This window comes from Phoca vitulina, unplaced genomic scaffold, assembly GCF_004348235.1.
Source record: "Phoca vitulina isolate PV1807 unplaced genomic scaffold, GSC_HSeal_1.0 scaffold16, whole genome shotgun sequence".
Classification (NCBI taxonomy): domain Eukaryota; kingdom Metazoa; phylum Chordata; class Mammalia; order Carnivora; family Phocidae; genus Phoca; species Phoca vitulina.
Window position 1 is genome coordinate 14,686,976 of NW_022589719.1, and position 12,325 is coordinate 14,699,300.

At 36.5% G+C, this 12,325-nt stretch overlaps 1 protein-coding gene across 1 annotated transcript in view; it reads left to right on the plus strand.

The window, feature by feature from the left end:
* The window catches only part of TRIM44 (tripartite motif containing 44), a 110,425-nt gene that overhangs the window by 44,678 nt on the left and 53,422 nt on the right, over nucleotides 1-12,325 (plus strand). Inside the window, exon 3 of the mRNA XM_032413906.1 lies at nucleotides 1,178-1,417. Within this exon, the coding sequence (XP_032269797.1) occupies nucleotides 1,178-1,417 (240 nt within the window). The remainder of the gene's footprint in view (nucleotides 1-1,177; nucleotides 1,418-12,325) is intronic.

Genomic DNA, 12,325 nt, shown 5'->3' on the forward strand with positions numbered 1-12,325 from the left:
TCTACCTTTTCCCTTTTCCCTGCCATAGTTACCGTGCAGAGTTGTTTGAAAATATTCCTAAAATACACATAGTTGTGAGGAAGCATCAGTAAGTAGAGTTACTGGTAAGATACAGAGTTTAGAAGTTCTTATTTTGGTAGTTTCTCACTTTGTTTACCTTATGCCCCAGCCAAATATATCCTGCAGCCATATTTTATTTGATCTGCTTAGTGGTTGCTATAAAATAAATCAATAATATATTTTTACTCATCAGAGAATAAACATTTTAAGGATTGGCATGATCTAATATTGGTGAAGGTATAAAGAAATGCCTACTTTCACACATTGTTGTGGGAATGTAATTGGTACATCTTTTTTGGAGGGCAATTTGGCTTTATCAGTTAGTATTTTTAGAGTATATAATAAATTGACTCGGTGACTCTAAAAGTCTCTAAAAAAATTCATATGTGAATATTAAGAGATATATCCAAGGATGTTCATTACTGTGTTGTTTGTAATAGCAAAAATTTGGAAATATCCTGTATTTCCATTAAGAAGGGAAATATTTAATGGGTACGTTTATCTTTTTATTTATATATATAAATATTCATTGTATATATCCACATCATACAGACATTAAAAATAATATAATGAAGTTGATCTGTATGTACAAACATATTTTAAATAGAAAAGCAAGACCCAGAACCTAATGTTCACTATGACCCATTTATATAAAAACAACATAATTGTCTGTATATGTATATGTGTATAACTAGATAGAAAGATGGCTGGAAGGATACATACCAAACTGTTAATAGTAATTACCCTCCAAAGAGAAAAATGGTATTCAGATGGAGAGAAAAGAGGAATTTCATTTTTTACAATTTACACTCACCTATTAAATTGTTAAAAAGTAATCAGGTATTGCTGGTGTAAAAGTGAACAAAAGGAAGAGCAAAAAGGGAAGGAGGAAAAGAAATTACTTCCTAAAGACTAAAAGAGGCAAAAGGATTACTAAGAAATTCATCAACAGTATTATGGGAACATTGTTTAGAGGATAGTCCCAAAATTTCAGGACCATGTAGGAACCATGGTTGGTCTATATTTTGGCCAGGGCTGCCTAGCATTTACAGTACAGTTCTATCCTTCCATTCTTTGTATGTCCAACTTACTATTTTTACTTGTTTGTGTTCTGCAGGTAACCCGGGACCAGATGAAGGTGTTTATACAGCAGGAATTTAAGAAAGTTCAGAAAGTGATTGCTGATGAGGAGCAGAAGGCCCTTCATCTAGTGGACATCCAGGAAGCAATGGCCACCGCTCATGTGACTGAGATACTGGCAGACATCCAGTCCCACATGGACAGGTTGATGACTCAGATGGCCCAAGCCAAGGAACAACTTGATACCTCTAATGAATCAGCTGAGCCAAAGGCAGAGGTAAAGGAGAATGCCTGCAATTATTAGTAGCAGGAGGAATAGGAGGAAACTGACTGCTATGTTTGTTAGCTCTGGAAATTCTCTTTTATGGTCCTTAAACATGAATGAATTGAAAGCTTAGGGTATAGGTATTTAGACTGGTGTGTGAACCAGTGTGGAAGCATTGGCTGCTAGGGCCTGCACCCAGCAATTGGGCCTGGCAAAATATTTGTCTACCATGACTTAAAGGAGTATATTCAGTAGGGCAAATACTAATCGCAGTTAAGGAGGGAAGCCAGAAATCAGAGCCAGAGAAGAAGGCAATTGACAGATTCCAAGTTGTGAAATGAGCCTATAAATAAAGTCATCATAGGGATGAGAACAGGGTGAATGAGAATGTCAGGAAGTGGAGCATAAAGCAGGCCAGAATGAAAGGTTTTGGACTGATTGTGTGAATAGTAAAAAAGTGCCTTAGTCTGGTTTTTATATGGAGCCAACTGCATAAATTGGGGGCATAACTGTTAGATTAAAGGAGGCATGTGGCACTGGAAAGATCAAAAAAGGTGTGAATGAAAGACACAAAGTAAATGTTGAATCACTACATATGTGAGTCTCTGTATTCATTGTTATTTAGTAACAGGCAAAAAAAGTCTTAAACATTTTATCAAACAACATATTCAGGCATTTAGAATATAATTCTAAAATAAAATTTAAGATAGCTATTTAAAAAAATATTATAGAACTTATATTTCACCCACTGGGGAGAAGCTTTTGTTCATAAGGTTTCATAGTGTTATGTTGAAAATTCTGGTCAGGCTTATGCCAGAAGGGTAGGTCCTTCTAGAAGAAAACCTAGGCGAGTCCCATGGACTCTCCAGGACTGCTACTGACTCACTGAGCTTACTGCTTAGCTAGCAGTCTTGCCTTGGCCCAGGAGAGCCTACATACAGAATAAATGAGCCGACAGAACAGCCAGGTTATCATTCAAGAGGCAGGTATTGTCTGAGCCATCTTGACAAAATGTCAGAGACCGTTGGACAGTTATCTGCTTCACTCATCCAAGGTTCTTGATTAATTTTCATCAGTGTGTGAAAAGAATAGAATGTCTTGTTCTTTTCATTATATCCTCCGCAGGATGAAGAAAATATGTGCCTAAATAAGTTTCTAGATAGGCAAGAGAGCATTCTATATTCATCATTTAATTTAACCCTTATATATCAGCATTCATTATTTCTGTTTTACAGATGGGATATTGAGATGCAGAGAACTGCAGAGACACTGAGCCAGTGTCATTTAGTTAGTAGAAAACAGAGCCAGGATTCAGATTGAAGTCTGTTCTATCCCAATGCCTATGTGTTTTCCCTACTATGTGCAGTATGTCAAGTGTTCCATTTATATATGTGGGAAAAATGAAGAGAATCAGTGCCCTAGACAGCTCTGTGTTCCTGAGACCTTTTATTTTATTTTTTTAAAGATTTTTGATTTATTTATCTTTGTGAGAAAGAGAGCATAAGAGAGCATGAGTGGGGGGAGGGGCAGAAGGAGAAGCCGACTCCTTGCTGAGCAGGGAGCCCGATGTGGGACTCAATCCCAGGACCCCAGGATCATGACCTGAGCCGAAGGCAGACACTTAATTGACTGAGCCACCCAGGCGCTCTCCTGAGACCTTTTATAGTGTGGAGGTGGTCACTTTGTGTCTTGAACAAAAAAGTCAACCAGAATTAACTCAAAGGGATCAATGGCATGACTCTGTCCCAAATTCCCCCCAAATCGGAACCCCACATTTATTCTCTGTGTTGAGTAGGTTGTTTTTTCAAAAATAAAGATTTATTTTTGAGAGAGAGTCCCCTCTCTTTTATTTTCATTTCAAGTAATGAATTTAGTCCCTCCCCAGTATTAACCATCCTCTAAGCACTTCAGCTGCTCAACTGCGCTATGCTTGTTAACTCTGATGGAATTACTCCTAGGGATGCAAAACTGGCAAGGCCAAAGGACCAGGCTGTGGACAAAATAAGCTATTAAAGACAAAAAGTAGCATTCAGCTGGCTAGAGCTTTTACAAAGAACTGTTCTCATCTGATAGCCTCTCGCTCCAGCTAATCTGGTAACTTACTGATCAGTTCAAATCTCCAGTACCTCTTTTTCACTCAGCAGAGGAATTCTTTTCTTCCTTTTGCATGTTATGGATTTTTTTTAATCACCTGCATTTCGTATTTGGCCAAAAGAGTCTTCCTCCCAACATTTTATTACGAAAATTTTTGAACATATAGCAAAGTTGAAAAGATTTTACAGATTACACCCATACACTTCCACCTAGATTCTGCCATCAACATTTTAATATACTTGAATCATGATTTACACATAGCCATCTTTCCAGCCTTCCACTCTTTAATGCATCTTATTTTTTTGATGCATTTAAAATCGGATTGCAGATACTGATTCTGAACAAGATGGAGTAAACATATTTCACTTTATTACTTCCACTAATCACAGCAAAAATTCCTGGACAAAATATATGTATATATATGTATATTTATAAAAGATTTTATTTATTTGAGAGAGAAAGAGCATGAGCGGGAGGAGGGGCAGAGGGAGAGGAAGAAGCAGGCTCCCCGCTGACCTGGAAGCCAATGCAGGGCTTGATCCCAGGACCCTGAGGTCGTTACCCAAGCCGAAGTCAGATGCTTAATCAACTGAGCCACCCAGGCGCCCCTGGACAAAATATTTAAGTCACCTACCAGAAGACTCTCAAAAGTGAGAAAAGATGGTTCTGACCAGGGATCTTGGGGTTTGAGGAACTACATGGCAGTGAGTTCCCTGGGATTTTTCTTGCTTCCTGTATATCCTGGCCTGGGTGCCTTGCAAACTGGAAACTATAATGAGCACAGACAGAAAGAAAATCTCCAAGAAAAGCCTGCTCTCTGTAGCCAAAGAACTAGGAAAAGGACAGTTCAGCTATAGAGAAACGTTTTGACCAATCCTGCCTATTCTGGAAACACACCATGAATAAAACTATACCCTTTCCCAGCCCCAGTTGGCACTGCAGGAGTGGAGCCAGTGGGGTGGAAACCTATCTGTTATCTTCTCCTGCAGTAATGAGTTATCATTCCTTTTCCCTGGAGCCTTTAGGTAAAAGTCTGACTTCTCATCACCCCTGCCCCTCTCAGGAGTCAGTGGTGCCTGTCTCCCTTGGAGCCTAAAGGTAAACTCTTACTTCTACCCCTGCCATGCAGTATCAGGAAGGAAATAGTATCCCTCCCCTTTGGAGACTGTAGATGGAGCTCTAACTCCTCCCTCCCACCCCTACATTAACTAGGCAATGTACATCCCCAACTGGGTCAGTGAGTAGAACCTTATCTTCCACTCTTGTCCTGTAGTAATGAGTTGGTACCCTCCTTCTCCCTAGCCAGCACTGTGGAGATGATAGCATGGAGTTTTGTCATCTGAGGGGGGCAGATCAGAATAGCATTGCAGAATCATTTAAACTATATTGATATTTGAACCACAGTCCACAAACCTGATCCAGGACATGTGTTCTGCTTCTTTCTTCTTTTTTTTAATCATAATTTTTATTTTCATTTTATTTTGTTTTATTTTTTTAAATTGAAGTATAGCTGACACACAGTGTTCCATTAATGTAATAGGACATGTGTTCTGAATTTAAATATGTTGACTTCTTGCTAGAATAGAAGATTTAAATAGGAACCAGATTCTTAAATACTCAAAATGTTCAGGATACAGTCCCAAATCAGTCATTATACCAAGAACCAATAAATCTCAACTCTAATGAGAAAAGACTATCTAATGAGAAAAGATGCCACCGCCAGGATGACACAGTATAGAGTTATTAGACAAGGATTTTAAAGCTACTGTTTTGAAAATGACTTAGCAATAACAAACTTGGAAACAAATGAAAAATAAAAAATCTCAGCAAAGAAGTAGAAGATATAAAGAAGGGCCAAATGAAAATTTTAGAACAGGAAAATACAATAACTGACATAAAAGATTCACTGGATTGGCTCAGTAGCAAATTGGAGATAAGAGAGGAAAGAATTGGTGAATTTGAAGATAGAGATCCAATCTGAACAACCAAGAAAAAAGATTGAAAACTAACTGAAATTGAGTCTTCAGGACCTGTGGGACAATAAAAGAAGATCTACGTACATGTCACCCATGTCAGTAGGGGAGGAAAAGGATTGTGGTGCTGAAAAAATTGAAGAAATATGGCTCAAAACTTCTAAAATTTGGTTGAAAGATATAAACTTAGAGATTTAAGAAGTTAAGTGAACCCAAGCAAGATAAATTCTAAGAAATCCATACCTAGACACATCAAAATCAAAGTAATGAAAAGGAAGGACAAAGAAAAAAATCTTGAAAGCAAATTAGCCAGAGAGAAATGACACAATTAGCTATGGGGAACAATAATTTGAATGAATGTAGTATATATAAGATATTTGCTCCATATCTGTTGAAATGATTATATGGGGTTTTTTTCATTATTTTATTGTAATGGCTGATTATATTGGTTAATTTTACAATGTTAAATCAACCTTGCATTCTTGAAATAAACTCCCACTTCATTATTATGTATAATCTGGGTTCAATTCGTTAGTTTTTTATTTTTTTTTTTTAAAGATATTATTTATTTGAGAGAAAACAAAGACACAGAGAGAACACAAGGGGGGGGGGGGCTAGGAGAGAGGGAGAAGCAGACTCCCCGCTGAGCAGGGAGCCCACTCCATCCAAGGACCCTGGGATCATGACCTGAGCCAAAGGTAGGCTTTAACGGACTGAGCCACCCAGGTGCCTCTCAATTCGTTAATTTTTTAAAAAGATTTTTAGGTCTGTGTTCAATGAGGGATATTCATCTGTAGTTTTATATTTTTATAACATCATTGTCAGGCTTTGGTATTAGGGTTAGCTGGCTTCAGAAAACAAGCTGAGAAGTATTCCCTCGTCATCTATTTTCTGGAAGTTTATGTACAATTTGTGTTATTTCTCCCTTAAATAGTTGGTAGTATTTACCAGCAGAATCATCTGTCCTGGAGTTCTTTATGTGAAGGTTTTTGATAACCAATTTAATTTCTTTAATATAGAGCTATTCAAATTTTGTTTGATCTCATGTTTATTTAAATTTTAATTTGTGTTATATTTCAATTGTGTTATTTAAATTTGTGTTGTAACTTTCAAAGAATTTGTTGGTTTCATTTAAGTTGTACTTTTTAGTGTAAAGTTGTTCATACTGTTTTCTTGTGATTTTTTTAACTGTCTGTAGCATCTAGAATGATAACCCATCTTTCATTTCTGATACTGATAATTTGTGATTTTCTCCCTTTTTTCCTTGACAATCTAATTACCATTTTATTAATTTTGTTAGTCTTAAAGAATTTTTGATTTGCTAATTTTTTCTTTGTTTTCCATTTTGTTTATATGTGCTCTTATTTCCTTTTTTCTGCTTATTTTGAGTTTACTTGTTCTTTTTTCTAGCTTTGTAGATGGTTGATTTTACTACTTTTTTATGTCAGCTTTCAAAGCTATACTTTTCTCTGGGCAGTGCTTTAGTTGAATCCTAAACTTTGGCAATGTTTTCTTTTCACTTATCATTCAGTTTGAAATATTATTCATTTACTTTGTGGTTTTTTTTCTCTTTACTCATTGATTATTTATGTCTTGTTTAGTTTCCAAATACTAGGGATTTTCTTACATGTCATACTGTTAATCATTTCTAATTTTTTCCATTGTGATCAGAGAACATGTTTTGAGTGGTTTCAAGCTTTTAACATTTATTAAGATTTGTTTTATGGCCCAGCATATGGTCTGTCTTGGTGAATGCATATGTGCACCTATTTTATAGTTTGGGGTGTAGTGTTCTATGAAATATCAATTAGGTTTTCAAATAACTTATATTTTTACTGATTTTTGTGCCTAGTTCTGTCAACTGCTGAGAGGTGTTAAATTTCTAAGGATGATTAAGGAATTATCTCTCCCTTTAATTTTATCAACTTCAGATATCTTGAAAGTCTCTTTAAGCAAATACATACTTATGATTGTTCTGTCTTTCTGATGAACTGACCCTTTAATCGTTATGAAAGTCCCTCTTTTTCTCTGATAATACTGTTTGTCTTCATGTCTGTTTTATCTAACGTTAGTAGAGCCGATCCAGTCTTATGCTTACTGTTCTCATGGTTTATCCCCATCAATTTGTTTTTGGTCTGTTGTTAAAGTGTATGTCTCCTAGGCAGCATATGGCTGGGTTCTTACAATCTTTTATCCATTCTGATAATCTCTGCCTTTTAATTGAAGTGTGCAGTCCATTAACACTTAATGTTATTATTAATATGGTTAAATTTAAGTCAGCCATTTCATGATTTGTTTACTGCTTGTCCCTCTATTTCTATTCCTCTTGTCTTTTCCTGCCTTCTTTTAGACTTTTGAAACAGTTATTTGAATTCCATTTTAATACATTTTTTGGCCTTTTAGCTCTATTACTTTGTTCTTATTTTGTAATGATTTCTGTGTGGATTATAACATGTATTATAATATATGTAGCATATATAATATACATAGAAATCCTTTAATTTTCTGTCTACTAAAAATTAATACAGTACAACTTCACATAAAATGTAAATACCTTGAGGGGCGCCTGGTTGACTCAGTTGGTTAAGCGTCTGCGTTTGGCTCAGGTCAAGATCTGGGAGTCCTGGGGTCAAGTGCCATGTTGGGCTCCCTGCTCAGCGGGGAGCCTGCTTCTTCCTCTGCCCTCCACCTTACTTGTGATCTCTCTCGCTTGCTCTCTCTCTCTCAAATAAATAAATAAAATCTTCAAAAAAAATTGTAGATAGCTTGAAACTATATAGGCCAATTAACACTCTTTTTATGCCCTTTTGTTATAGTTGTCAAGTAGAAAATCTACATGTTATAAATACTGCAAGACAGTTACAATTTTAAACAATCATATGTTTCTAAAGAAATTAAGGAAAGTATAATCATAATTTTATATCTGTATATATATAGTTTTTAAGCAAGTTTGTAATAGTTGCATAACTGTAAATTTAAAGTCATTGAATATAAACTTAAAACAGGTAATTTTATGGTATTATAAATTATACCTCAGTAAAGCTGCTAAAAACAAAAATTGTAAATAGTCCACCTGCTCAAGTACTATTTGCCTTTGATATCTGAAAATCATTTTAAAACCAGTCCATTAACACAATATATTTTAAGAAATCTTTAGTACAGATGAATTTGACTAGGCTAAGCAGAATCACAGAGCTTCTGGTTGAAGAAGTCCAGAGATTACAAGGTTTCCTGATGACATTTCTTTTTAAAAATGTGTTTTTAATAAATCTTTTTGGGTCCTCTTATAGAATATAGTATACAGGACAAGTTTTAATACCATTCCCCAGATCTAATGAGATGTGGTGTTTCTCCTCTTCAAATAACTAAATAAAGTTATTTCCTTCTTACTCATTTTGGAATGCTAAAAACTTATAGACAGAGCAGAAAGTAAACACACTAAATTGATGGTTATTATTGGGGTATTTTTTTCCTTTTTTTTTCTTTTTTGTGTGTGTATTGAGAGAAAATAGACATATATGTAAGTTTAAGGTATACAGTGTGATTATTTTGATACACATATATACTGCAAAATGATATCCACGGTAAGGTTAGTTAATATCTTCATCCCCTCATGATATTTTTTTTTTTTTAAAGATTTTTATTTATTTGACAGAGCACAAGCAGAGGGAGAGAGAGGGAGAAGCAGGCTCCCTGCTGAGCAAGGGGCCCGATGTGGGACTTGATCCCAGGACCCTGGGATCATGACCCGGGCCGAAGGCAGCCGCTTAACCGACTGAGCCACCCAGGCGTCCCCCCCTTGATATTTTTTTCTTAACAGTATATTTAAAATTTTCCTCGTATTACCAGAAATTCTTAATAAACATAATGTTTGAATCCTGAATCAATGATACAAACTTAACTTTTATGTAATTTTAAGTTTTTTCCAACTTCCTTACTGCTATTTATTACATTATAGTGCATGCCTTTGTTTATAAATCGTAATTACTGAGTCAAAAGTATGGACGTTTCTTAGGCTCTTGTACATATTTGTTAACTATCCCCAGAACAGTTACATCAGTGTATATTTTCATCACCAGTTTTGACAGTCTCTCACTTTTTTGCCTGAATTTTATAAACTTCTTTGCCAAAGTCAAGTACTAAAAAATGGTGTTTATTTTTATTTGCATGTCATGAGTACTTCCATCTTTTGTCTAGTTTTGAGAGAAGAGTACTGAACTATGTATATGTATATTTCTTTGATTTTTGACTCAGGCCTTTGAGTATACGGGTTTGCCGCTTGGAGTGGAATGTTATGTTTCTGGCATAAACCACATCCATACTGCACTGTTTATAAGGTCCAATTTCAGGATAACATTCGAAGCAAGCTGAATGTGGAATCCTAGACTTTTATACTTTATTTTTTCTAATATTTTGCATGTGTCTCACCTACATCAAAGTTAACAGCAACTTTTTTTTAAAACATTTTATTTATTTATTTGACAGAGAGAGACACAGCGAGAGTGGGAACACAAGCAGGGGGAATGGAAGAGGGAGAAGCAGGCTTCCCGCTGAGCAGGGAGCCCGATGTGGGGCTCGATCCCAGGACCCTAGTAACATGTCATGACCTGAGCTGAAGGCAGACGGTTAACGACTGAGCCACCCAGGCACCCCAAAGTTGACAGCAATTTTCAAGTAACTCATCTTTATTGAATGCTTTGGAAGCATTCAGCTTAGTTTTCATGGAGGCAGTGTTTCCCTCTTGCATTCACTTTTTGTTATTTAATAAAATGTGTTGTCATAATTACAAGCTCAACTGATTTAAACAGCCTTAGGAACAAAATTATTTGCTTCTTGGTGAACAGACATTTCCACTGGTGGAAGTAGAAACAAGGTGGTAAGATACTAGAATGTAGCCTACCAGCCAAGAGCGTTGAGGATATTTGATGGAGGGATTTGGGAACATTGCTTAACCTGACAAGTCATTTAAATAGAAACTGGTATTTAGCAAACTTTCAGTTCTAATATTCTCTGAAACCAAGATTTACTCGTAATGGGGGGGGGTAGAAATTAATCTTAAATCCTACTTATATCTTGCCTTCTCTCCTTTCCATTTTTGAATAATTGTTATTTTTTTTAAGATTTTTTTTTTATTTATTAGAGAGAGAGAGAATGCACGAGCAAGGGGGAGGGGTAGAGGGGAGAGGGAGAAGAAGACTCCCTGCTCTACAGGGAGCCTGATACAGGACTCGATCCCAGGACCCTGGGATCATGACCTGAGCCAAAGGCAGACGCTCAACAGACTGAGCTACCCAGGCGCCCCATTTTTGAATAATTATTAATTATGTGCCTTATGCTGTGTAAGGTACAGTGAATAAAGAGATTAACAGTACAGTTTCTCTTCTCAAGGAATTGAAATCCAAAGAGGGAGACACTGTATACTGCTGTCACTTGGTTTTCTGCTTTAAGTACCAGCCTAGGAGTATGAGCCATACAATTGTGAAGGACAGAGTAGGATTACTCCACTCAGTCTGTCAGTGAGAAAAAAATTTCCAAATGAGGCTTGATCTTCAAGAATGGACAGGAATTAGCTTAGGCTTTCAGAATAGGAGGGAATAGCATGCACATCTTTTACAAGGAAGATTAGCAATCTTCTGAGTGTCTGCTGACGTATTCAGAATTGCCATATGTATGTGTGTTTGTTCTTTCATTCATTTATTCATTCCTTCAACAGTGAAACTCTCACCCTGGTCTTCCCCCATGCTTTGTGATAGTGATTATTGCTTCTGAACAGCCACGTATCTATAAGCTGTAGAAATGGATGAATGTGAAGCACAGTCTTGTGTCCCATCTTCTCTGTCCTTCCTCACTCTTCCCTAGAGATGTTATTAATTAATTCAGGGAAAGTACAATAATGAGCACCATTTGTTGAACACTTATAATGTACCAAACATTTTCTTAGTGTTTTACATGTTTTCTCATTTATTTTAATCTGTATTGCCACCCTATAAGGTAGGAATTAGAATCTCCATGTGTAGATCAGGAAACTGAACCTGGAAAAGTTAAGGCAAATTGCCAAAATCTTTGCTGTTGGAATTGATGAACGTAAATTTGAAGCCATGTTTCTCTAAGTCAGAAAGTCCATCTCTTAACCACTGTGCCAAGATTTACAGTTGTGAGGACTCACTCTAAATCACAGGAGAATGTTTGGATACTTTTTTCTGTAAGATTCTCCTAGACAATTATGTTTGAATATCCAAAGATAATTGAAAACTTGTGTTGAGGTTTAATTAAGTCACTGATAGTTATGTAACTCAAATTTAAATTATATGAATTTTTTCTTACTAGATTATAGTTCCCATAAGACATGCCAGTCATTCAAAATGGAAAGAAAGCTCCCACCATCCCTATACCCTCCTTGCACTACTCGCCCCACTTCTCTCTCATTAGAGTGTGGATGATTAGTGCCCTGACCAGTACTGCAAATCCTGAACAGTCTACTAAATGCCCTCCTTATCCAACCTCCAATGTATAATCTGACTTAAATCACCTTTCTAGCTATAGCTGTCCTTACATGCTTCTGCCCTGGCAATCTCCCTTTACTTCAGTTGCACTACCAACCCTCCAACCCCACACCACGGCCACTTCGCCACAACCCCTGTCCAAGACACACATAAACACATCCCCATTCTCTAGTATCCTCGAACTCAAAATTCCTTTAACATACTTTTTTTTTTTTTTAAACATTGCTGTGCGTTTGCTCTTGCTTGTCCAGTGCCCTTCCCACTCATCTTCTGTTGCCAACCTGGGAAAATCCTGTTTATCCCTTAAGTTCCAATATAAATGTCACCTCTGTGAAGCCCTCCCTTCCCCT